Here is a 25,846-nt window from a genome sequence, read left to right on the forward strand (position 1 = left end):
TTAGAAATCATGTATACAACTCCAGGGGTATGGAAATTTCGAGTATGAGGATTTAACAGTATAAAAGGGAGATTATGTAGCATACAAGCACAGAAAATCATTTGCTTATATTTTAAACAATAGTATATCATCCCTCTCGACGAGAAAGCATCATGACTCAGTGGCCCGATATCCCCGTCAAACCCGCCGAAGGAGTGTCCTTCTACACTCCGGCGCAATCTCCTCCAGCTGGCACGGCGCGCAACCCGCAAACAAGCGGACGCCCGATTCCCAAGCTCTTCCAGCCTCTGACCATTCGGGGCCAGACTTTCCAGAATCGCCTGGGAGTAAGTACCTTGCCACATTGAATCAATTCTTAGTACTAACGACTACGTCAGTTGGCTCCCATGTGCCAATATAGCGCGGATGATGGCCACATGACTCCATGGCACTCTGCCCATTATGGCGGAATCGCCCAGCGCGGCCCTGGCATGATGATCATCGAAGCAACGGGCGTTGTCCCTGAGGGACGCATCACTCCCGGCTGCGTCGGTCTCTGGAAGGACTCCCAGATCGAACCCATCCGAAAGGTCATCGAGTTCGCGCACAGCCAAGGGCAAAAGATTGGTATTCAGCTAGCCCACGCCGGACGGAAAGCTTCTACTCTCCCTCCTTGGCTGGGTGGTGGTGTCGCCACCGACGCGGTGGGCGGCTGGGTGAACAATGTCAAGGCACCCAGCGCCATCCCCTTCTCGGAGGATGGCATTGTTCCCCAAGCCATGACCAAGGAGGAGATCGTCCAGTTGAAGGAGGCATGGGTGGCGGCAACGAAGCGTGCCGTGGCAGCTGGTGCTGATTTCGTTGAGATCCACGCCGCCCATGGATATCTCCTGTCTTCCTTCTTGAGCCCAGCCTCGAACCAACGCACCGACGAGTACGGCGGCAACTTCGAGAACCGCATTCGTTTAGTGCTGGAGATCGCCCAGCTCACCCGTGAAACAGTGGGCGCTCATGTTCCCGTGTTCCTTCGCGTTTCTGCTACTGACTGGGTGCCCACCGACGAACCAGGATGGAAGGGCGAGGACACGGTGAAGTTGGCTGAAGCACTTGCGGCACAGGGTATGGTTGATTTGATTGATATCAGTAGCGGTGGTGTTGCCTCTGCACAGAAGATCAAATCGGGTCCTGCCTTCCAGGTTCCCTTTGCGGCGGCTGTGAAGAAGGCCGTGGGCAACAAGTTGCTTGTTGCTGCTGTCGGCATGATCAACAACGGTCATCTGGCGGAGCAGGTCCTTACTGAGAGCAACCTGGATGTCATCCTGGTTGGCCGTGCCTTTCAGCGGGATACGGGACTCGCGTGGCACTTTGCGAAGGACCTGGATGTCGAGATCGCTATGGCTGCGCAGATTCGTTGGGGGTTTACCAGTTTCCGGAATGCTTCGGAATATATTCAGCCTAACTCGATGAAGGCCTCCATTTTTTAATGATGTGATAGATACTGTATTAGATGGTTAGACTATAGACTAGACTTAAACTTCATTCAATGCATTTTCTTGTATTTTCACTATGTTACTACGTCCCTGGACTATCTCTATACTCGTTCTGCCCCAGCATACAACACTGTATAAGTACAAATACTATTAGCACTGGACACTTACCCAAAGGTCATATACAATGAAGTTAGAAAATTCTGAGAAGTTACTGCCGACAGGCACGTAACCTGGCTCTTCGCCTACTACGCTACTCTTCTTCTACAGTCTCACCGTCCTCACTACCTGTATCTACAGTCATCATAGTATATATCTTGCTTGACTTAAGAGTATAATCAGCCCCTATCCTTTTCTAACTTCGTGACATGATCTATCCCCACTGATTTACAGTTTCACTGCACTCTTAGCACCATTTCCACCACTACTACACTCTATATCTGCTAGGTAGTGCCAGTGTGGCGACTCATCGGAGCCTCCTCCCCTAATTATGATTAGTTACATGGAGCTTTCTGTGTAATCAAATCTTCATCTAGATTGAAACCTCGGAGACATTGGAAACATCGGAGACATTTCAAAGTTAGCCCGAACTGCCATTGCAAAAGTCTCCGATGAGCAAAGCCCGGGACAAGACCCAAGAACCCGGACGGAATGTGGGTGCCATCCGCCCTAGGGCGCACTCCTCCGCTGAAGAACATCCGCGTGGCTTTCCATGGTTCCTACTGCAGTGATTTCTACAAATCCCTGGTATGATGAAATAGCATGGAGTTACGAGCTGGGGCAACCTGGGAAACTGATTAGATAAACTTCTCTATAGTTTATCTTCTAGTTTCTGCTATTCACACATTATTAGTTCCATTTGTAAGAATCTTGAGAGATGTCTATAAATATGCTCATTGTACCCTTCATGTATGAATAATTCCAGCAGTTCCATTGCACCCAAACAACTTAAACCAAGACGATACGTGCCAGCATGACATCGTAAGGCCACCTCTTCTTTTGCCTCCAAAAGAGAAACAACTTAAAGACACTGACTATATTCAAGCGCAGCAGAGCAATACCGCACCCTCGTGCAAACGAAAGCAAAAGTCAACCCCGAGTTAATCAGTAACCTTTTCGACCAACTGCCTCCCCTAAAGCCCGAGCAAATCCTGGGCAGTTGGAACGGCGGCTTTTTCGACACAAATCACCCGGTTGGTCCTGTGCTTCGACAGATTGACTGGATCGGCAAGGACTTCAGGTCCTTGGACGATGTCGACCCGGTCATTGTGCGGCGCGAGGGTGAAAGAGTTAGCTGGGGTCAGTGGGGGTTTGCCACGGTATGCATACTATAACATAACATATTGCGTGCCATTACATTAGACTCAAGATAATGATGTATGATGTTAGGTGAGGGAGATGGTGTACCGGGGTGTGCTGTCAACGGTGATGATATATGATGATAGACCTATTTTTGACCATTTTCGCTATGTGGATGACAACTTGGTGGCTGGGGTTATGGAGGGGAAGGCGGTTGAGGGAGGGGACTTTTACTTTTACTTGACACGATAGGTTGATCCTTCTTTCTTGAAGGTGCATATCCTGATTACCCTTGAAGTCTTTACCATGGTGTAATTTGTAAAGTTGAATGTCATGTCAGAACAGACTTTATACGCGGCTAGTAGTAGGACTTCTTTAGGCCCAGTCACTGGGAAGCTCCAGGATTATTATACTCACTTTTGGGTAAACATTAACTACTTACAAGTGAGGTTGAAACACTCTTCAACATGTCATCGTCAGGACACGGCCAACATGTTCTCTTGTTTAGGGCAATGGGTTCGGCCTCGCTATATTGCTTGATGTAGGTGACGATCTTAGTCAATTGAGTGGTCCAAGCTCAATCTCGTGCCCAGGAGATCGCTATCTGATATGGCCTCTTCATACATACTGAGGCCATGGGCTACGAGGACAGTGGAGTTGTACGTGCTGTTGGGTTTGGAAATCTCGATGATGTGGACAACTCCCAGAGCCCCCGACGAATTAGCAGCGTGACCCAGCTTGCACTGACGTTGCAGATACCCTGCGCTGCTTGGTGACCACCTTTCTCTTGGTGCAATCTACAATAATCCCTCCATTCATGATGCAAGTAACAGCTACTCGAACATTAGGAATATGGATTCCCACAAGTACAATCAAGCGTGAAACGGCGGACGAGGAACTAACCGACTTTATCTCTGTTTACATTATAGTCGTTACCACGGAGTCCAGGTCAGCTATGTCCATTCTGCCACTGGGGATGCAGCAAAAGTATGAAAAGTATGAAAGGGGGTTTCTCAATGCGGCAACGGCATACGTGAATCACACTGCTACAGGTATTTCGGTTATATGATTGCACTCATTGGAGGTCTTGGTAGTTGTTGGAGAGAGCATCAGTTCATGTCAATTCACGTGGTGCTCCGTTAATAGAGCAGAGGGTCGAGATGAAAGACGAAGTTGATACGGCATTGTGTTCTTCTGTATGACCTCCATGACCTTTGTAATGGAGCTTTAAGCCCGAAGTGCAGTGCAGTTACCATAGAACAGAGAGGCGATACTTGTAAGGCAGGCCTGACGGAGTCCCACTGGTTCTGGTTTGAGAAGTAGACATGGAGAGTAGTTCCGTGCTAGTTCTGGAAAGGGGCGCAAATCAAGAGTATGTCACCCTTCGTGATTTATTCACTGTGCTCACGAGATTCAGAATGACACACTTGTCCTGTCTTGGCTCCCTTCCCATTTGGTCCGGTTGTAAGATCTCAATTGCATGTATTCTGATCCAGCAGCCGACAAGCCTGTTTCCGAGGGGAACGAGAGATGTGTAATTGTGTATGAGACCGAGTTGTCTAGTAAATCAGCTCATTACCTGAATGAGGGAGTCAGTCACAGTGTAGCAGTGTGATATGGGGTAGATGTGTAAGTAGAGTTGTTGTTGTAGACAAAAGAAGAGAGAGCCCCTCCGGGTGCAAACCAAACAAACAACCGCCGCCAGACCGTCTCGAAGCTCCGTCGAAAATTCCCAGAACAGCTTCAGGACAGCGTCGTGGCAGTGTCCCCCATCTTTACTTTTCTTAATTCTTCCCGGAACTCCAGTGGAAGGATTCTGTCATCATGTCGTTGTCTATGCCTGGCCCTTCCCAGGCTGGTCTCTTCAAGCCTGGGTATCAGAGGTGAGCGAAGCCCCCTCCCCCCGTGGTGGAATGTCCCGCCCCTCAGGTGCCTCGAGCATGGCCGGAGTTTCATATCCAGGCACCGGCAAATCCTGGCAATGCCGTGATGGCTCGATTTATTGACTAACATGATTCCTTCCGTAGTCATGATGCCGAAGACGGTGCGGTTATCCGCAACATCGAAGCCTGCCAGGCTATCGCCCAGACCGTCCTCACCTCGCTGGGCCCGTACGGTCGCAACAAGATCGTGATTAACCACCTGCAGAAGATGATCCTTACTTCCGATGCCGCTACGATTCTGCGTGAGTTGGATGTTGTGCACCCGGCTGCCAAGTTGCTCGTGATGGCCAGTCAGCAGCAGGATGCGGAGATGGGTGACGGCACCAACCTGGTCATCATCCTGGCGGGAGAGTTGCTGAAGAAGGCCGAGGAATTGTTGCGGATGGGCTTGAAGACAAGTGATATCGTGCAGGGTTACGAGAAGGCTCAGAACTTTGCTCTTCAGGTGCTGGAAGGTGGGTTGTTCTCGGGTTATGCGTTGCATGCCATGTTCAGGGGCTACCGGTCAATTGGCTATCCTGAGCTCTCCTTTCTCACTTACTAACGTACGGATTCTACTTTAGGCCTCGAGGTTGATCGCCTGCAGGACCTTCGCTCTCAGGCCGAACTGAGCAAGGCCCTCCGTACCGTTGTTGCCAGCAAGCAGTCTGGAACCGAAGACATCTTGGCCTCCTTGGTTGCGGAAGCCGTCCTCGCCGTCCTGCCCAAGAACCCCGTCAACTTTAACGTCGATAACGTCCGCGTGGTGAAGATCATGGGTGGTAGCTTGGAACAGTCTCGCGTCGTCAAGGGTATGGTCCTCGGTCGGGAGCCCGACGGTGTGATCAAGAAGGCACAGAAGGCCAAGGTCGGTGTCTTCAGCTGCCCCATTGATATCTCTCAGACCGAGACCAAGGGTACTGTGCTTCTGAAGAACGCGCAGGAGATGTTGGATTTCTCGAAGGGTGAGGAGGAGCGTCTGGAGGCGGCCATCAAGGAGCTTTACGACTCCGGCCTGCGTGTCCTTGTTTGCGGTTCCACGATCGGTGATCTGGCCATGCACTACCTCAACCGTTTCAACATCCTTGTTATCAAGATCTTGTCCAAGTTCGAGCTGCGCCGTCTCTGCCGTGTGGTGGGTGCTACTCCTCTCGCTCGTCTGGGTGCTCCTATGCCCGATGAGATGGGCTCTATCGACATTGTCGAGACCACCGAGATTGGTGGAGACCGTGTCACTGTTTTCCGTCAAGAAGATGCCAGCGCTGTTACTCGCACGTCTACCATCGTCCTGCGCGGTGCCACCCAGAACCACTTGGATGACGTCGAACGTGCCATTGACGACGGTGTCAACGCGGTCAAGGCCATCACGAAGGATCCCCGCCTGGTTCCTGGCGCCGGTGCGACCGAGATTCAGCTTGTTGAGAAGATCTCTGCGTTCGCCGACCGCACCCCCGGATTGCCCCAGCATGCTATCCGCAAGTACGCCGAAGCTTTCGAGGTGATTCCTCGTACCCTGGCCGAGTCCGCTGGTTTGGACGCTACTGAGGTTCTCTCTCGTCTCTACACTGCCCACCATCACACGAGCGCCAACGGCGAATCGTCAGAGGAGTCGGAGGAAGAAGGCAGCTCCGAGGAGGAACCTTACTGGACTACTGGTGTCGACCTGGAGGTGGGACCCTCCTCGACTGGCACTCTTGACACTGTGGATGAAGGTATCCTGGACTTGCTGGCATCTAAGAGCTGGGCCATTAGACTCGCGAGTGAGTCCGCCCGGACAGTCCTCAGCGTCGACCAGATCATCGTTGCTCGACAGGCGGGCGGACCCAAGCCCCCGGGCCCCAACCCCAACTGGGATGAGGACTAAATATGAGGCGTCGGAGAGCGGTATATTCAATGTGGTCTAAAACTCAAAATGTGATAGAGACACGATAATCATGAACGTCAACTAACCCGGCCTGTTCGGGAGTGTATAATGCTTTGTGTGGGAGTAGTGGTAGTAATATTGTTCATGTGGATATTTGAACCGATTAGGGTAAACCAGCTTCCATTATGAATTGGCAATAGATGATTGTAACTATATGTAGATGTTCCATAACAACAATTGTAACTAGGTAGATAATCTACTTGTATAAGCAGCAGCACTGATAGGCGGGCGGTCAGTCACATCACGTGATGTGACTGGATTTTCCGGGCCGACGCTCGACTTTCTTTTCCCGCAAAGGCCTTCTTCGAGCAATTCGATATCTCGAGCAGCTTCAATTCTTGTGGTCACCCTCCCTTCACGGTCCTACGTCTCTCCCTGTTTCCGTTCCGTTCGCCCTCACCTCCCCGATTCATCATGTCCGTTTCCGCCCAGGCCGCAGCTCGCTGCTGCAGACAGATCGTCCGCCCTACCGCTTCCCTGCGCCTTGCTCCCACGACATACCTGTCCCAGCGCACACTCAGTCGGAGATGGCAATCCACTGAGGCGGAGGCTGCTGCTGCCCCTGCCAACCCCAAGATCACCCAGATTGTCGACCAGATCAGCCAATTGACCCTGTTGGAGACCGCCGACCTCGTGTCCACCCTGAAGGTGCGTTGTTTTGCTCTTCCCGATCTGTGTCGCAAACTCCGCGCCGTGTCCGTTTCGCTGGCTATATTCCATTCATTGTGATGGACTGGCGCTCATTTGATCCATCTGAGCTTGACACTGATATGTGTGCTATCATTCTAGACCCGCCTGAACATCCCCGACCTCCCCGTTGGTGGTTTCGCCGTGGGCGCTGCTCCCGCCGCTCCCGCCGCTGCTGAGGAAGAGGAGGCTGCTCCCGCCCAGCAGGAGAAGACGCTGTTCAACCTGAAGCTCGAGTCCGTCGACGCCGCCTCCAAGGCCAAGGTCATCAAGGAGATCAAGACCCTCCTTGGCCTGTCCCTGGTCGACAGCAAGAAGTTCGTCGAGTCCGTTCCCAAGGTTCTCAAGGAGTCTGTGCCCAAGGAGGAGGCCGAGAAGATCGTGGAGACCCTCAAGGCCGTCGGCGCCAAGGCCACTATGGACTAAACTGGGGAATTTTATATACTACTCTCTGCTTTCGGGGGACTTTTTTTTTAATGCTACCGGGTCACCCTAAAGCTTTCATCTCTCCACCCCTCCGTTCTGAGCGGATGAGCGAGGGGGAGGGAGGGAAGAGGGAGAGGCTACCTGGATGGTCTGGACGTTGTGATTGGACTGCATCTCATCATGCTGGAGTTTTGTCTCGCACCACCCTTTTTTCCTTTATTCCATCATGTATTGTGTGTGTGTGTTTTTATCCTATCTCTTTTCTTTTCTCCGTCATATATCTCTTAAGACTGTTCTGATATAAACCGGAAAGCGGGAAAAAGGCGGCGAGTGTACATTATTATCGCATTGAATGGACAATGTTGAAACAAGCTGGGAGTGCTTTCGGATCTGTTTGCTAACTATGGTCCTCGTTCCTGAGGTCCGACGTGTGGATCCTCACGAGGGCGTCATGGACACTGGTAGATTTATCCATCATTGGGACGGTCGGTCGGTCTTCGGAGACACTGTGAAATCGCCACTTCTGATGTTTCGTAGCTATAACTATCAGCGACGCATACCTCCTTAGCCATATGAATAGCTAATTAGTGCAATCGTCATTAGTACTGATTGCAGTAAGAATCAACTAAATGACGGCCCAGGAACGTACCACCAGAATGTCCCTGCGGAGCCACGGCGCCGCCCGACTTTGGGCTCCGCCCAGCCAACTCACACCTGTTACTTTTTATCCTGACATTTCTATTTCAATATCAGCAGTGATAAATACATGCAAGCTATATTGTTATTATACTCTTTCCTATGATGTTTCCTGTGCTGCTCTGTGACTTGTAGTACTCGAAGTATGAATAACATGAGACTACTAGTACTACTAGTTAATAGTGATTGATTCTATATAAAGTTACGGCTGTGCCTTACCAACAATACTATTAAAGTAATCATCATGATGTTTGCTCACCATCGATCTTGACTACTAGCAGTAGTACCACATGGCAGACATGCTCTATACTACTGCTAATTACTCCCTACTATTGGAAATTTCTGATGATTTCCTTTTTGGAAAATTCGAAGCTTTATTTACTTATGGATTCACTTAAGAGGCGAGAGACGGGCTGTCAATTGAACGTCCTAATATACTAGTACTATGTAGAGACTATCCTATCTCGTCGCAGCAACGACTGGCGATATGTAAAGTTTCCTGTCTATGCTATCATCCAACATCAACATCAGCGTAAGCACCAGCATCTCTTTTACTCGTATGCCCTATCCAAACTCCCATATCTGATCAATATAACCTAGTAACAGTATCATATATATTCCTCCATAGCTATTCAATCTCGCCTACAAGTCACCTCCGCCGACCTTTGCCTTTCCCTTTGCCCCTGGTCTTGAGTTCGACAAATCCTAGTTCCTTGAGACCCTCTGTGAGACGTGACGAGTCTCGCATCCCGGGGAAGTCTTTGGCAGGGTAGACGCGAAACGGATCGGACCATACCTCGGCAAGGACCGGCATCGATTGTCCAGTGTCTTCAACGAGGCCCCAGTTCATAAGCCGGAATTGCAAGCGGTACAGTCCAGCTGTACGTACGGAGAGATCGGAGAATATGAAGAATGCCGCGGGCTGTCTGGCGCCGTTGGAGGATGATGGAGCGAGCTGGATTCTTCTTTCCGGTATGTGATAATCAAACGTTGATGGATGATTGGGGGCAGTTGCTGGATCTGGATCTTCTTCGACAAAGAAAGGTGAGACAAATGCTTTCCCCGAAAGCAATGGTGTAGATTGGCCCGGAGCTGTCCCGAGACGGTCCTCTCGAAGGGCACTGTCACCATCAAAGTCGGACGAGATCGAACCCCGCGTTTCGGGAACCAGAAAGCATCCAACGGTAAAGCGCGGATCCTGGAGAATATCGATATCATCTGGTGTGCTGGGGTCGAAGTCCGTTAATAGCAACTGCAGGATTGGAGGAGGGTCTACAGGGCGGCGGTCTCGGTCTCCAGCACCGCAAGCCCGGGCGGCGATGGGCTGTTGTCGGATGAAGAGGTGATAGCGTGATGTCGTAGAGGTTCTTCGTGGCGGAGGTGATGGAGTTGGGGAGTGGTGAAGCAATCTCTCAAATCCCGAAGGCATGCTGGACGTGGTGTGTCGCTGATGTTGTTGTGCCTGGGGTTTTATGGGTGGCGCAAGCGCAGGATACATTGCTGAGCTCTCTTCAGAGTGAACGGGACTTGGAAAGGTCGCTGAGCTGCTACTATACCTGTACGAATCGCATTAGCACAATTTGTCATCAAGGGAGTTACGAAACACCACAGCTCGAGGCAAGACAGCAGAAGTATGCACATTTGACCACGATCATGGTATCATCACTCCAGGCAGATAAGACTAGGGCCGCTCTTATGAAGAAAGAAAGGGGGTTTATACTGAGACTCCACATCATTTGTCCGCGTCCCGGAGATAGAACCAATAGAACCGCGACTGTAACTGGGAGAATCCTGGTAAGGGCTAGAGACAGAGGTCGAGGCGGAGGCATACTCCGCGCCTCTCATGGCACTTGATCTTTGGGCCCCATACTGGGGAAAGGCACTATGATTGGCAGCCGGTAATGGCGGGGGGTTAAATTTGGGGTCGGCGAAGCTGTCCCAAGCTCTGCCGTGATAAGAAGCTCTGGAGTTTGAAGCGGGATGTATATAAGCCGGAGCATAGCCCTGATTGTCAGGATAAAGGAAGCGTGGGGGATCTTCCAGAGCAGGAAACCGATTTGCCATCGTCAACATCTGGTGATCATCACCAGCGGCGTAGGATCTTGCATCCGACTGTTGACCACTGGATGCGGGATACATCCATTGCGGTAGCGGGGTTCGAGACATCTATGCAATTTGTGGGGATGTTCAGAAGTCCGTATGAGATCTTGTTCCTTTCTTCTAGGACCTGCCCTCGCTGAAAAGTGCCAAAAGCTGATATCCCGTTGTATTCGCGGGCTAGGCATCCACAATAAGGAACACCGAATTGGTCAAGCAAGGTTTCGTCAATTTAAAAGGAGGATGGAATGAGGCCCGATATGGGATGAACAATCGACAGGGGTCAGGAGCCCGCTGGGACAAATTGGCCATGTACTACGTAACGGTATACCCAGCGCCGAAGATTTCCCCAAAGTCCACGGGTTAACTGTGTGCGGGAGGTTTTGAGATGCTTCCTTTAAGGCCAAAGGTGCAAAAAAACATCACCCGACGTGGGTGGTTGTTCCAACCTACCGATGTAGCTGGCTGAGGTGATATGCATACGTTAGCTCTCCTTGACGATTTTCAGAGGCAAGAGACCACAAAGCAATTGTCTGAGAAGGGTCCCGAAGCACGGGAAAACCAAGTCAAGACGAAAGGAGGAAAAAGAAAAGGGGACTGCCCACCACTGCCCAACCAGATCGTAGCACGACTCACACCGGCGCAAGTAGCGGCAAGGCAAGCAACTGGAGTTGTGGCCCTGTAGAAACGTGAAGTAAGCGTGTCTGATGACCACCCCAGAAGGAGGAAGAACAGACAGGATCGTGGTACTAACCCTAAGCCAAGCAGTAGAATAGCAAGTGTTATTGGCACTTCATAGTTGCCTGTGGCCGTGCAAGAAAAGAAATGGATCTGGGGAAACGGGCTGGTCGATGCTTTTGTGAGAGCCTGTGCGTGCCCACTGCGTATGTGTGTGGCATTGTGAAAAATTCAGACATGCAGCAACACTGCGTCCCTGACAGGATCCGGCCGTGTATATCCCCGAATCTTGAAAATCTTTAGTCCATCATGAGTTTCTCCGAATTTCCAATTTTCTCCGTCTTAAACAAAAAAAGAAGCGTAGGTTTGGTTAGTGCCCAGTGTGTTGGTCTGTAAACTGTCCGGAACTTTGCGCGACCATCACAAATACTAGTAAGGTTCCAGTAGACGAGCCACTTTTACTATGGGTCCCTCTGGGTTCTGCAGACGACGCGGTATGACGGCCCTGCGGTAAACCATTGGTCAAAGCCTTAAAAGACTGACCCTGGTATGCCGTGGGCATCTCGTATTCGTCGAGGTGGTCAAGTAGGATCTTAATGAGGGACTATCTTCCTTGCGATAGCCAATAACGGAATAGGATCCCCGTATATGCAACGACTCGCTTGCTATGTGCCTAGGCAAAGGCGTGAACTGTGTTTACCAAGGCGCCCAATTTTTACCCACTTCCCGGGGAACTAGGGCGATCTGCTGCCGAAGGATTAATTTTCTAAATGCGCGATCTGGAAGCCCAGCAGGAACCATCGGGTGAGATGTTCGACTCCTGGAGCCAGGTTTCTAAGCAGTGAGCGGCGACCAAACGGGAAAGAACAGGGGGTAAAAGTGCAGATCAAATATCATCAACCCAGTTGATTGGCAAGAATATAACTCCATGTACGCCGTAAGCTGTGCAGTTCAGATTGCTGGGATCACTCTCCGAGGTCGCTATCATCGTTAAATAGCCTGCATCCCGTCCACGCAATGCAGCTAGATGGGCCGCCAGCAGCTGATCGGTGCAAGGAATAAATGGTCTATACTGATGATTTGCGAGCCTCGGCTTTCCCGGCACTGACCTCTCCTGCAGCTCGGAGAGGAAGTAGGAAAAAGGAAGATGGTGCTGCAAGATTCGTAGAGAAACGGCTAGAAGACTGTATAGTGGAGCCCAGATCTGGGACGTTCACCGTTGTTTTTCAACTATCGACCATATACAGAGCACTATTCCTGGAAGGGTCCGGTGATAGATATCGCCCATGAACCCCCCGGGACAATTATTGGGCATGGGACAAGGGCCATTGACCGCAAAGGCCGGGCACGGCCGTCGGGGATCTTTCCGTACGCTAGGCGAATTCGGCTGTCCAGCTGCTTAGTGTCGGGACTGCGAACTCCATCCGACAATGTTCAGGTTACTTTTGTGCCCATGTCTCTAGCATGAAACCATGGCCCTGCATACTGAGCTTGTTGCATGCCCAAGCCAGGAGCACCCTCAACAGAACGAACATGGATGAATATGGAGGGTGATGGTGGGCGCGTCCAGCCTCCGTTCTCCCAGGCTCGCGATTATTGCCGATTTGTCATTGCTTGTCGTGGATACCGGGACCTTTGGCACGGGCCGTTTCGAATCTAAGACTATTTTATAGTGAGCTTTTCTCCGCAATAACCATCGAAATTGTTGATCATTACTGGTCCAGTGCTATCACAGAACCACAATGATAAAACAAGCGGACTAATTGGTCAGATAAGATTGCAATTTGAAATCTACAGAGCAGGGAACGCAGAAGGGATGTGAGCTGGCTTACTTCTGGTGGGGATCGCAAAAGCCAGTTCCAATTCTCATCTCAGTGAAGTCCGAGAAAACCGTTGGATATACTTCGTAGTTCCTGTAGTGAGGTCCTGGTACACACTCACTTGCACATTGTGGCTAAGGTACAAGGTATGATGCCTATCCTTGCAATGGGAGATCGATCGGTGGTCACCGCCACATATCACACTGGCTGTTTCATCTCAGCTGATTTGTGTTATCGTAGCCCCCTCTGGTGCTGCGGGGAATCAAGACCTAGTCGGCGACAGAAGTACTTTTCGTGCATTAGCCCTGTAACAACTGTTCACTATACCCTATTGGGTGGACGGGCTACTGTAGGTGTGGTTGCCTTGCCGGCTACCATGAATGATGTGTCACATCCTTGATTGTTGGATGACTTGATCAATGGCCAGAATTGGCTGGATGCTGATGAGTCAACAACCAGCGTCAGACAGATGGAACTGTTACCGAGTACCGACACGCCTATGCAGCGTTCTATTTCCCGGAATCCGGGAGTGCCTTATGCACACTAAGGGTTTCCAGTGTCCACCCTTCAGTGTTCCTACCCAGGCAGTCATGGTTCTGGCCTTTTGGAATCCCGGAAGCTGCAATCGCAGTGCAGTGGCTAGTGTGTAGATTGGGTGCTACGGCGATGATCCTGTTCGTGCATCAGGACCGCCCACAATTAGTGCATGATCGTGAGCTTCTTGCTTATTCCCAGGAGTTTCCACCGGGAGAAATATCCTCCACCTTCCATTTTCATCGCCGTTGGGAATATTTCTCTTAGGTGGAACAAATCGAGAGACATGGGACCGAGGCTGAGGTCGGATGCCAATTAACGCTGCGCGTTGCCAGCCACACTCCATTTGCCTATAGAAGGCAACTAGGACGGAAAGCCCGTGTAGGAAGCGCGTCACGGAGATACTCCTTGAGTAAACTATCGCTAGAGGCAACCGAACGAAAGATTTGTCAGGAATCAAAGGTATCATTCAATCAGCAGTCTGCCAATATGCGGTTCACCTCAAGGGAAGGCTGGGAATAAGTGACTTACGGGAAAAGAAGGCGTAACTCCGATTGGGCCAGAGGAATAGTTCGTGGGCATCGGAAATCTCCAGTTTGCAAGAGAGCGGAGGAGTCGCTGCGATCTCGTCGACCTGTCGATTGCCGCATTACGAAAAGGAAGGGGGAATCAAGTGACTTGGCCCAATGTTCGCCTTCCGCCGCCGTATAGCAGCAGCTCCCGCAACCCAACCGCAATATTCTCCTCCAGCCAGCTCAATCTTCCTTTACCTACCTACGCGTCCTAATTAGCCACCCGCCAATCCTACTAATGCCTGTTCATTTGGGGTGACTAGTATCTACGGTTCTGACAAATCATGATACTTGAAGAGGAAACACAAGGCAAGTTGATACCAATAGAGTGTGGGAATGCGGCCACTAGATCTTAGACAAACCTTACCTATGGACATAATTACTACCTAACTAACAAGTATTTGTCCTCCCGTCTCACCGGATGATTTGAGTGCCCAAGGTTCTGGCCGAAGTACGGGCCGCCCGCCTCGCGTCGAGACTACCTTTGGGCTGTACACGCCAGCGACAGTTTGGGATGTGGAAATCTCCATGAACTGCTCATGCAAGAATGCCTTCCTTCTGGACCACAATATAAGTCAGGAATAAGAAGGATATGGATCGATGCAATCTGTCTTCCTTGGGACGTTTCCAGGGAAAAAAGCAAAAGAGCACACCGAATCCTGGACGCATCAGCACCCCTGCTAGGGCGACGTGGAAGCCTCGATCGCGAACTAATGGCGCAACCCTGCAAAGGAAGAAGATCTTTGAAAACTTACGGGTCGACCCCAATATCGACCTTCCTATTTAGTCTATTAATCGGCGTTGACAAAGGGTTAGTGAGAGCAAGGGAGCCAGGATACCTTGGCTCTCAAGCTGACAAGCTTGCCTTGGCTTTCAGACGTCCGCACCGGCCTTGCACCTGAAGCTAGGATATCCTTGCTGTCTCTTCGTTCTGTCTTTCCGGTACCCTGCGTGTGCTCTTAGCGCGGGCCACAGGGACTTGCACACCTGAAACTACTCAGAACAAAGGTGAGCATCCTTGTCTAGGAGACGTTTCTCTTGTACGTACGTTATAAATCTACCCAAAATCCGTTCATTAACGATCACTTCATATCATCAGAAGCTTTCAGCATAGGTTCCACACCCAGCCATGGAGCTAATACTGAATCGCTGCCGGTGTACTGACAAACGTTACAGCATGTTGTGTGGAACGTAGGATTGACAGTCAGAGACCGCTAGGAGCCCATTGCATTGATAGAATACTGGAGCAGGCAGTTTAGGTCAGTCACCACAATGCGCTGTAGGCTACCAAAATGGTGAAAAGTGCGATCATGTTGTACTAGAAGCATAAGCCAGCATTCAGTATCCTATAAACCTGCTTATTGTCTCGAAAGTTTGCTCACCTAACATTTCTCTTGGTGACACGGAACACTGACGTAATTTGAGACAGGAAGTTGCAAGGGGCTTCAGCTCAGCTGCCAGATAATGCTATCTGACATTAAGCGGGTGGTAGAGCACAAGATCAACCCATGGAACCATGTCTCTCCCAATTGGAAGATATTGACGTGGCTTGCTTGACATGAAGTCCCGCTCTCGGACTTGGCCGATAGAATGGTGCTCTACAGGAGGAAGTGTATCACTTTCGGGCTCTCCGTTGGAACAGTATGTAACACTGGCCAATGCTAGTTGTATTGCATAGATTTTGCCACTTGTGTTAAGGAATTGCCGTCACGCGAGATGAGGACGGCTGAGGACGATGCTGACTTGCCCAGACTTCGTTGGCCAGGTGTAGCCTTCTGCCATATTAGCAAGATAGTCAATCACGAATATCCGTGCTTATGCTGAACGTGTCTGCCAGCTGCATATACAGGTTTATGCAACAGATGGACGCTATTAGCGTGCGGGTATGATACCTACTTTCTCCATGTATGAGAGAATGTAACATTAGCTTTCAAGCATAGGGGAAATTAGGCCTCAAAGCGGACACACTTTGCGAACCGCAATATTTAGCCGAGCTAGTAAGTGCTTCCCCCTCCAGGGTAAGTTTCGATGGTAATTGCTGAAGATGCATCGTATGAGAAACGAGGCTAGTCATGCTAAACAAGCACTAAGAGCTCGATGCTTATGTACACTAGTGACCAAAAAAAAGCAGTTAAAGTATCAGGTCCGGGCTTGGGTCCTCATCGATGTAATAATGCATAGACGCACTTCCAATGAAGGAAATCAAATCACTTTGGTAATTTGGTGCCGTATCACCATGGAGAGAAACTGTGGTGATCGCCTTGATACCAGATCGCGCTTGTGCAGCTCGTGACTCTATGCATTTCTCAATAGGACCGTTGCTCGGACCAACGTAGACAGCGATGTGTTGGCCATAGACACGATCCCAGGCAACTATATGCTCAGTCTCTTCCCAAGGATTCTCATAGCGTGACTCCTGATCATGTGGACATCGGGCTCTCTTTGCCAAACGACCGAGCTGCATCACATGAATAGATCGTTCGAGAGGGGATCCACTGCTATCGCAGCTGACACGGACTAGGCCCAACGTTGAAGGTGTCCAAGACTCAATTCCCTCTTTCTCGGCAGATGGAGAGGCACCCCAGCACCGAACTGGAGACCGGGGAAGCCAGGCATATTCTACATCCCGGCCTTCAGTTGCTGGTAAAGAGACAGGAATCGCAACCCCCTCGTGTTCATCAAGCAGTTCTGCAATCTTACCGAGGTCTGTCACTGACCTGGAGCATCCCAAGGCGTTGATTTCGGTAACTAAGCGTGTAGTGCTCTCGTAGCCGATGCTGTCACCATCGATACTAAAGAGAGGCATATCAGAGACTATGGAGTGTGGATCACTGATATCTGTGTGGTAGAGGCCTTCAGAATCCCAGCTGAGACCCAACTTGTTCTCCATCTGCATTAGTTGAGCCTCAAGAAGCTTCAAGTACTCTCTCTCGCCTGCCAGTCGAGGCAACAAGGGACCAAGAATCTCTGACTCAAGTAGTGTGTTGACTTCCTTGAACTCCGAGATGCCAGGTAGCGTGCCCCGGGAGTGTTCCGACACTTCTTGCAAGCAATCCATAGCACGGAGAATATCGCCACTTTCCATCACAGTCACTACACAAGAGTACACATATTGGTACATTTCAGGTGGAGTGTTCGGCGAAAGTCTCCAGATCACTTGATTCCACACTTCAGACAGAAGGTCTTCGCTCCCCAGTCTCGCGAGTAAATAAAGGTAATTCCCACGATGCATTTTTTGTTCGGCAGGATCGCCCCAGGACAACAGATCGTGTAGGTTTCTGTTCCTGTGTTGCTTACCTCCCTCGATCAGTTCCAGTAGCGCGCTCGTATCAATAGTAACCTCGCGGAACCTCATATAGTGAAGGGCATTGAGGAGCGCATTCACCAGAGAATTACTAGCTTGGCTGTCCATAGGCCACCAGCTAACGGAAAGGTACCCATCCAGAAACCTTTCAAGGGCCGGCACAGATAACGAAAGTGCAGCATAGTACATTCCCAAAAAGTATAGATTACCCGTACGTGGTAGGTTCAACTTCTCCAGTCTTGTGATGATAGCACTAAGCGCTGAGAGAATCTCGCCGTAGGAATTCTTTCTCTGGCAACGATTTAGCGCTTGCGCTAAGAGGGCGCAGGACTGTGTTTGTAAAAGCAGACTGCCTTCCGCTTCATTGACAGTTCTTTCAATGAATACCTGCAAGTGACGCAGGGTCCGTACGTCATGCTTCAGGGCTTTGAACGACGCAATTTCATCGGGGCTTTGTATCTGTCGACCAGCAGAACTCCAGAATGGTGGTGGTAGAGAGACTAAGGGCCAATCACCGAGGAATATGTCCGAGAGATGTTTGTCAAGTTCCGGATTAGAGACGTCATTGTGAGAAGGTTTCGTGGTACCTGTCAGAGCGAATCTGAGCAGGTGGGACGGAGTGGGCTCGGTATATGAAGCTCTCGTGTTGACGTCGATGGAGACATGGCGGCACAGCGATGGTGAAACATGGAAAGATCTCAATGTCCGCCGCCGTAATAGCACGCCCAGGTGAGAGTATAGTGACATAGATTTCGTCCACTTCTAGACATCAAGGACACAGACAACTGACGGAATGGAGGCGGTCTTCAATGGGCATGCCAGCGATAATCCGGGGTTGCCAAAGTGGAGATGGCAGCGGGTGGATAAAGCATAATAATACGTAACATCCGGCAATCCACCCACCAGGGGAAAGGCGGTCAGCATGGCGGTGGACCATGGCGTAACAGCAACTCGAATCCGAAGTCGAGGCTTCATTCCTTTTGTCAGAAATCCACCTTTGTCTGCAGCCACTCTCGCCCCTATACTTGAGGTCTTGTTCAGCCGACTATCATTACGAGACTTCCATAAACAGTATATTTTCCGGATCTTACTTGTCATTTCTAAATACCTGCAGCATGCCTGCCGAGCAGTCTGCGGCCAGCTCTTCTGGCGCCAAGGAAATCTCCAAGCAGTCCGCAGAGAATGACCAAGCCCACAATGATCGCAACGAACCTACATCGGCTCCAGAGGAGAAGGAGACGGGAAATTCTGGTGCAGCAGCTACCGCGAATGAGGCGCTTTCAAACAAAACGGAGGATGATGCTGCCTCAAGAGCCCGCCAACGGCAAGAAAGGTTCAAGGCTCTCCAGGCTCGCGCAGTAAGTGACCGGTCGCGAATAATCACTTTCTGCTGTGTTCGTACTGACATCACTCTAGAAAACCGCTACCGAGCGGAACCTGAAAGAAACAGTCGCCGAAACACAGCGCCTCGCAACCGATCCGTCGCTACTGTCCTCGCTCTCTCGCAAACATGCTTTCGCATCGCATAACCTTCTCAAGGCTGACACGGAAGCCGCCGGCGAGGACTTCGAACGTAAACGTGCTTGGGACTGGACTGTCGATGAGTCCGAAAAGTGGGACAAGCGAATGGAAAAGAAGCAGCGTCATCGGGACAATGTCGCATTCCAGGACTACACCCAAGACGCGCGGAAGGTGTACAAGAGACAGCTGCGGGAAGTACAGCCTGACCTTGAAACCTATGAGAGGGAGAAGATGGCAGCTATCGAAAAAGCCGCTGCCAATGGCGATCTCGAGATCGTTGAGACCAATGACGGTGAAATGATCGCCGTTGATAAGAACGGTTCTTTCTACTCCACGGCTGACAGTGTTGGCTTCACGGAGAACAAGCCCGACCGAGCTGCTGTTGACAAGCTCGTGGATAATCTTCGGAAAGCTGAGGAGGTCCGACTCAAGAAGCGGAGGGACCGCCGCGGAGACGATGACGGCGACGTCACTTACATCAACGAAAAGAACAAGCAGTTCAACCAGAAATTGTCCAGATTCTATAATAAGGTGCGTTCTGTACTCGATCGTCTTCCAGAGGACTTAGCTAATTTTTACCAGTACACTACGGAGATTCGCGACAGCTTCGAGCGTGGTACGATGATCTGATTCGCGCCAAAAAAAAAAATCCGAATCTGCAGGTCAGTCAAACATACAATTGCCTTGCAAATACCTGCATGACGGCAACTTGATGTGTGCGCTTTGTCAATTATCGTTTCTCTGCGCCTCGCTTCGGATTTTACTGGAGAAATGCAATGAAGGCGGGCGACGAACTCCCTTGCAGGGTCCGCTACCCTGCTCGACCAAGTTGGCATCCGGTTATAGCGCATACGGGCCGCACCTATCACCGTCATACCATCGTCTTGACCGAGTTCTCAAGTCACTCGACGGTCTTCAGACTGGTGGGCCTTTGGAACACGAATTGGGCATGTTTGATTATAGTCTCATCTATGATACATGATGTAGTGTACACTGTGGCAACTTCCAGAGGGACCTGAACAGCTCGAGATCGCCTTCTCACAAAGCCACTTTGCTGATTCCGTTATCCCAGAGCGAAATCAGATGGTGTTATGCGCTTGATCGGGAATTAGGCCTAGACCGCATGCCTTCCATGGATCTGGTCGGTAGTCGGTAGATGGGTCTTCTCCTTGCTCACCTTGGAAATACTCAACCAAGGCGCCAAGCAGCCAGTCTGACATGTTAGTTTGGCAATCAAATATTTTTGTCCTTGTGTTCCTCATTCAAAGCATGCTCTTTCTCCACGCTTTCGTAGCTAGAGCCTCTATCTTCTCTACCCCCAAGGCTCCTTGGACAGAGTCGTCATCCAGGGCTTCCATCACAGCTTCACCCACAATATCCACCTGGAAGGGTTTCGTAACCATAGAGCCAAGGAAGTCCAGCCTGTTGCCCAACAGCGCATTGACTTGAGAACCGACAAAGCCACCAAGAGCAATGGGGAGAGTGAACTTCCTGCTTTCATCGTACATAAACGGGGCTCGCACAAAGACACTCCGCAGCTCCGGTAACTTCGCCGCGATAATAGATTCCGCCTCTCTCTTCGTTGTGATATATCGACTGGGGAGAATCGGAGCGCCTGAAGCAGCCGAGATGTAAAGGAAAGTCGGGACATGTTCATTCAGGGTTTCTTGTGCCAATGCGATCGCTATATAGAAAAACGGAATTGAGATGTTAGCAATCTTTCCATCCTAGCATAATCTGCGATCATACGAACCGGAATCGCGATTCATAAGCTCATATGTAAACTGCCCATTGCGCTCTTTCACTTGAAGAGGTTCTCCCTCCCGCCTTTGCAACAGATCCTGACTTCCTGGTTTCGACGCTGCAAATGCCTTTTGTAATCCGCTAATGATCGGTTCTCGTCCCTGCACCACCCCTTTGTAGTCCGCCTCGAGGAGGATTCCCATGCTGTGGACGACGGCGGTCGCGCCGTTCAAGAAGGGCTTGTAGGTTTCCGGCTTGAGCATATCGGCCTTGGCCCATTCAACGGAGCTGGCCCAGCTTGGGCGACTGGGTGAGCCAGTGACGGTATCCCATCGCGGTTCTCCGGAGCGACTAAACACCATGTTTATGAGTATAACAGCTTTTGGGAATATGGATACCGGTGTCCTTTCGTACCTAAGCGACGTAACGTCCCATCCTCTAGCGACAGCAGATTTACAAATCCTCGAACCTGCACGAAGAATAAGCTGTTAGTATCAATTCCTCAAACGTCCGGCTGGTAGGTACATAGACTGCATGCATCACATACCCAAGAAGCCGTTTCCGCCGGCGACAACCACCCTCTTCGCAGCCATTGTAGGAAAGAACCGAATGAATCTGGATTAGATCGTATTATTTAGTGATAATTGAAGTAGTGATTTCAACGTATCATTTTCATAAATTCCAAATCGACGGAGCTCGAATGCGGAGGAAGCAACGACCGCCCGCCGCAGCTCAGCTTCCGATGGATTCCTTATCGTATCACCCGCATCCGTCACGTGCGGCTGCAGAGATTCCGCGGCCTGGATCGCGACAAGAGCGACACTGGAACTGCACACTTTGCTTTTGTACCATCGCTACATTCAGTTATTTCCAGCTCCCAGCATACAACTCGCCTATCTCAGCTTAAAAGTATCGTCAGTCTCGCAGTATGCCATCGGCGACAGGAACCAAGCGTGTTAGGGTGAGTTCATCCCTCCTCCAAATCATACAAGACTAAATCACCGACTAACCTATCATAACTATACAGGGCGTCTCTGTCTTCCGACCATTCGGTATGCCTCTATCCGCCAATCCTTCTTCAAACCCCAAGACGAAGCCCATTCTAACACTCCACCGCAGTCTTCGGCAGTGAAGCCCAACCCTTTGACCCAGCCAAGAAGCCACCCCACGTTCCAGCCGACCACACGCACCAGTGGCGCGTATTCGTGAAAGGCGTCAACGATGAAGACATCTCCTACTGGCTGAAGAAGGTGCAATTCAAGCTCCACGAGACTTACGCCCAGAACGTGCGAACGGTCGAACAGGCCCCCTTCGAAGTAACCGAAACCGGATGGGGTGAATTCGAGATCCAGATCAAGCTATACTTTGTTCCAGAGTCAAACGAGAAGCCACAGACCCTATGGCACAGTTTGAAGTTGCATCCGTACGGGCCGGACGCGGAAGCGAAGAAAGAACGCCGCGAGCTGGTGATTAGCCAGAACTATGAGGAGGTGGTTTTCAATGAGCCCGTGGAACAGTTCTATGAGCTCTTGACGGGCGGTTCGGGGGCAGCCGGGCAACCGCAGAAGGGGAAGGGTGGCAAGAATACCAAGCAGGCGCAGCAGCAGCAGAAGAATGTGAGGACGGCTGAGATTCCGGTGAATTCGTCGGGAGAGAATCCGTACAGTCGGACGACGGAGAGCAGTGAGATGGATCGGTTGGGGGAGGCGAATAAAACGGTCGAGCAGATGATCAAACAGGAGAGGGAACGGTTGATTGAGCGGGAGAAGAAATTAGCGGAGTTGCGTGCGAGTGAGGGCGTTCCGACTACTACAAAGAAGCGTTAAGTGTTGAGATACTGGGGATGTGGATGTTTGGATTACACGTCTTGAGGCGTGCTCTACTCGCGTGTTGATACGCTTCGGTTGCCCAGCTGGCGTGGTGGCTATTGTCCGGCGAGACATGGGATCTTCTTGCTGGCATCGATAAACCAGGGGTTCCCCGAAGTACTCCCTTTTCAGGGTGGGATAAGGCACATCCTCTGTGGCCCCCGAAGACCCGAAGGGCTCATAACCTTGATATGCTGAGCCCTCGCTGTAGTGCTACGTCCAGGTTGATTGCCTTGCTTTCAAGCCTGCAGAATATGCATGTGCGCAGCCTGGAAGAGCCTATCGTGAACGTTTGCGGTTCACACAACTGCCATGATACAATACATAGTCATACCCAGGGGTCGTACATACCAATTTTATACAGGCATTATTATTCGATTTAATTCTTAAGATCTTTAGGTGGATTTTCGGGTGCTTGATTCGATTCACCATCATATAGCAACTTCATTTTGTGCTTATGCGCGGTTGCCCGCTTAGTCTGGTCCTTCTTGACCCCTCCAGCAGCCATCCCATTCATCAAAAAACTTTTAGATCTTGGTGCAAATGCAGACCAATGCTCTTAATGTTGAATACACGAAACGAAAGCATCATTCAGCCTTATATCTTCCTCGAGCCACGTTCAACAAGATTCATAATGAGATAGCGACGCGGTGCATTGGCTTACGAGAAAGCCATGAACCTTTTTTGCAAAGCAGTAAGCGTTCTAGTTTGAATCAATCGTAGCTGTAAGAGGCCTTGGCGCCGTCGACTGCGAGGATACTTAAATGTAGGCTTAGAAAACGTATTCAAGGCTGAATCCGAGTCCGTGGCATCATCCCCGAGCAGAGTCAGGTTGGAAAATCTCAGTGCTGCAGTGTTTGCTGAATGTACGTCACAGCGGTATCTAACGTAAGTAGCCCGAGCGAGTCCAGAAGCAATGCAGCAAAGAAGATAGTAAGACTCTTCTAGCAATGTTCAGAGGACCTCAGAAAACTGCATACTCGTGTGTAATCAGCCTCTGGGTGAACATCACGGCAAAGAAAGTGTCATGTGAAGTCAAGATCGGGCATTGGACCTAGAAGCAGCGGCTCACTGCAGGTTGGGTCGATGTATGCGGATAGCAGTCCCGGTGAGAATATGCCTTGTATGTCGGTCTCCGCAGGCCTGGATGCGTCATTGCTGCTAACAACAGAGAGCCACGCATTATTTTCAGGTAGATTGCTGGGACCATTTCTTGAGGCTAGAGGCACAGCATTGCTGGTCTGTGGATATCGAGACTCGATCCAGGCCGTGAATGTCTCTGCTGCCACGCTCCTGAGGAAATAGTGGGCTCGATTTGCGATGGGCCACTTTTGTTTTAGTGTCTTCAGGCAGCCCAGAACCAGGATTATCCGGTTACAGTGGTGATCCGAGCATTCTGAGGAATGAATCCGACTTGTGGCCAGCTGTACCATCCCGCAGAGTACTAAACTGAACACGACGAATGGACTGTATCTCTGCACGCTGGGGCGAACTGAGAGAAGGTTGGAGAGTTGCTTAGATGCCTCCGTGGCTTTGATATCATGAACATGTCGGGTGAAAGATGGGGACAGTCGAGATGGGATTACCGGGCAAATCGGACACTCGGTTTCTGGACAGACAGGCCGAAGACTGCTTCTTGGGAGATGCAGGAGCATTGCTGCAAAGTGAATAGTAGTATGTGCCTGGAAGAGTATTTCATCGACGCTGCCGTACGTATCCACGATATCGACTTTGTTTGGTGGGAGATGGTTTGTCCAACTGACAAGCGCATTTTCCACAGCCTGCAAGTGATCCCTATGTGTTTCTGGCAGACTATTCAGCACTAATACCCGTGCCAGGATACATACCGCTTCGATGCGGTAGCTGAACGATGAGTAGCTTGTTTCTTCGTCGGTGAAAATGCGTTTATTGAACCCAGCAAGAGTGGGAGGTGAGGGTATATTGGTGTGATTGGCATATACGGACTCCTCACAAGGCAACGCAACGTCGTAAGGAACGCCACTGCATCGCAAGACCACTCTCTTCTGCAAAGCTGCCATGTAGACGTCGACGATAAAAAGCTCCCACCAGGTCCGGCGGAGACTCTCAGCTTCTACAGCGTTGGAAGACGTGGATGCAAACTCTTGTCGGTACATTCCAAGTTCCAGCGCGATATCGACAGCTTGGGAAAAGGATGTGTGAGCTTGCGAGCACTCGCCACGAGCGCATGAAAGTATCGAATACAGCAAAAGGGCCTGTACCTTGCATGGCGTCCTCTCGCCACTAGCACTCAGTTGCACACTGGCCATATCAGGAATGGGAGCACTGGATAAGAAATGGCCACCTATGAGTGTGACGACTTCGTGCAGGTACGCTGGGTACTTGCGCTCTTCATACAAGGGAGCTGGAACCAGGATGGGATGCGCCGAGTGAAAGTTTTCGTAGTACAGGCGGACTAGGCGAGCATCGGAGTCCGCAGCATCTTGGTCTTGGCCCTCCGCAACTGGAGTGATGCGCTGGTTCTGCTGACCAGAAATAGTCGAAGAAGCATCACGTCCGTTCATGTCGGTAGTGTGAGGTGACAAGAGCAGGTCAGCGGAAGATGCATCGTGGTGCTGCCGATATGTTTCACGGGTTTTCCGTCTCCCTCCCCGACGAGAAGGAAGATAATTACATTTGAGTCGGTTCTGTAAACAGCGAGAGCAGGTGGGGGATTTGGCGTCGCATTTGAGATGTTGCTTGCGACATTCCGTACAGGCAAGCGGTGATGGACGAGTCATGTTCAGTAATGCTTTGGAAGATCTCATTCATCCTGGACTATGCCACATATAGTATAGATAGTAGTACCATGATATGAAGACAAATGACTGTTCTGAGAGTGATGAAACAGAAGGAGTCAGCTGGCGTGAAGGAGATGCAATCATAGAGATGCGCACTTTATGGCCCACGCAGACTCATAAGCGCATATGACTAAGCTATATGCATACATAACTGGTATGAAGATGTGAATGTCGCCATTTCAATGCCTCGTGAAGTTAACAAATTTTACTTTTCTTTTTTAATGAAATGAAGTCTAGTCAAGTAAGTGCATCTGTTATGCCATCTAAAATGGCTCATTAGCTCTACACTCTACGGAAAGGGCACCACTACCCAGACTACAACAGTCGCTAAGAAGAGTGGCAATCCTTCTAAGACATTCAAACTGATTAGTACTATGCATGGCTTAATTTACTTCAATCTAAACCATATCATTGAGATACAAAGATGCCAAAAGCAAGAACCCTTGGGTATCTATCCCGGGTCGGCCAAG

At 50.4% G+C, this 25,846-nt stretch overlaps 10 protein-coding genes across 10 annotated transcripts; 6 read left to right on the top strand and 4 right to left on the bottom strand.

The window, feature by feature from the left end:
- Positions 1-152: 152 nt before the first annotated feature.
- On the top strand, positions 153-1,463 carry ASPBRDRAFT_178561 (NADH:flavin oxidoreductase/NADH oxidase; the record flags this gene model as incomplete). Its single annotated transcript, XM_067619882.1, has 2 exons — positions 153-326; positions 378-1,463. 2 exons carry the CDS (start codon positions 153-155, stop codon positions 1,461-1,463), a joined length of 1,260 nt encoding a protein of 419 aa, XP_067478079.1.
- A 976-nt stretch (positions 1,464-2,439) lies between these two features.
- On the top strand, positions 2,440-3,017 carry ASPBRDRAFT_196393 (DUF4334 domain-containing protein; the record flags this gene model as incomplete). The annotated part of the gene is made up of 3 exons (XM_067620986.1): positions 2,440-2,447; positions 2,512-2,785; positions 2,856-3,017. 3 exons carry the CDS (start codon positions 2,440-2,442, stop codon positions 3,015-3,017), a joined length of 444 nt encoding a protein of 147 aa, XP_067478080.1.
- Positions 3,018-4,472: 1,455 nt separating this feature from the next.
- ASPBRDRAFT_43685 (chaperonin-containing T-complex subunit CCT8) lies at positions 4,473-6,752 on the top strand. The gene is made up of 3 exons (XM_067625043.1): positions 4,473-4,648; positions 4,793-5,163; positions 5,272-6,752. Exons 1-3 carry the CDS (start codon positions 4,590-4,592, stop codon positions 6,549-6,551), a joined length of 1,710 nt encoding a protein of 569 aa, XP_067478081.1. The 5' UTR covers positions 4,473-4,589; the 3' UTR covers positions 6,552-6,752.
- A 273-nt stretch (positions 6,753-7,025) lies between these two features.
- Positions 7,026-7,724, top strand: ASPBRDRAFT_127975 (mitochondrial 54S ribosomal protein bL12m; the record flags this gene model as incomplete). The annotated part of the gene is made up of 2 exons (XM_067618015.1): positions 7,026-7,259; positions 7,401-7,724. 2 exons carry the CDS (start codon positions 7,026-7,028, stop codon positions 7,722-7,724), a joined length of 558 nt encoding a protein of 185 aa, XP_067478082.1.
- Positions 7,725-9,069: 1,345 nt separating this feature from the next.
- ASPBRDRAFT_126911 (velvet factor family protein) lies at positions 9,070-10,586 on the bottom strand (the record flags this gene model as incomplete). Its single annotated transcript, XM_067617913.1, has 2 exons — positions 9,070-9,976; positions 10,141-10,586. The coding sequence occupies 2 exons, from the start codon at positions 10,584-10,586 to the stop codon at positions 9,070-9,072; spliced, it is 1,353 nt and encodes a 450-aa protein (XP_067478083.1).
- A 5,666-nt stretch (positions 10,587-16,252) lies between these two features.
- On the bottom strand, positions 16,253-18,172 carry ASPBRDRAFT_196397 (uncharacterized protein; the record flags this gene model as incomplete). Its single annotated transcript, XM_067620987.1, has 1 exon — positions 16,253-18,172. The coding sequence occupies one exon, from the start codon at positions 18,170-18,172 to the stop codon at positions 16,253-16,255; it is 1,920 nt and encodes a 639-aa protein (XP_067478084.1).
- Positions 18,173-18,540: 368 nt separating this feature from the next.
- Positions 18,541-19,576, top strand: ASPBRDRAFT_55512 (pre-mRNA-splicing factor SYF2; the record flags this gene model as incomplete). Its single annotated transcript, XM_067627398.1, has 3 exons — positions 18,541-18,783; positions 18,842-19,477; positions 19,529-19,576. The coding sequence occupies 3 exons, from the start codon at positions 18,541-18,543 to the stop codon at positions 19,574-19,576; spliced, it is 927 nt and encodes a 308-aa protein (XP_067478085.1).
- A 632-nt stretch (positions 19,577-20,208) lies between these two features.
- Positions 20,209-21,282, bottom strand: horA (ubiquinone biosynthesis protein COQ11; the record flags this gene model as incomplete). The annotated part of the gene is made up of 4 exons (XM_067618014.1): positions 20,209-20,630; positions 20,700-21,040; positions 21,104-21,158; positions 21,237-21,282. 4 exons carry the CDS (start codon positions 21,280-21,282, stop codon positions 20,209-20,211), a joined length of 864 nt encoding a protein of 287 aa, XP_067478086.1.
- A 335-nt stretch (positions 21,283-21,617) lies between these two features.
- Positions 21,618-22,515, top strand: yaf9 (YEATS domain-containing protein YAF9; the record flags this gene model as incomplete). Its single annotated transcript, XM_067617920.1, has 3 exons — positions 21,618-21,650; positions 21,717-21,741; positions 21,809-22,515. 3 exons carry the CDS (start codon positions 21,618-21,620, stop codon positions 22,513-22,515), a joined length of 765 nt encoding a protein of 254 aa, XP_067478087.1.
- A 987-nt stretch (positions 22,516-23,502) lies between these two features.
- ASPBRDRAFT_43695 (Zn(II)2Cys6 transcription factor) lies at positions 23,503-25,342 on the bottom strand. The gene has a single exon (XM_067625044.1). It carries the CDS (start codon positions 25,314-25,316, stop codon positions 23,583-23,585), a length of 1,734 nt encoding a protein of 577 aa, XP_067478088.1. The 5' UTR covers positions 25,317-25,342; the 3' UTR covers positions 23,503-23,582.
- Positions 25,343-25,846: the final 504 nt, after the last annotated feature.

Source organism: Aspergillus brasiliensis (genome assembly GCF_001889945.1).
Source record: "Aspergillus brasiliensis CBS 101740 unplaced genomic scaffold ASPBRscaffold_7, whole genome shotgun sequence".
Taxonomy (NCBI): domain Eukaryota; kingdom Fungi; phylum Ascomycota; class Eurotiomycetes; order Eurotiales; family Aspergillaceae; genus Aspergillus; species Aspergillus brasiliensis.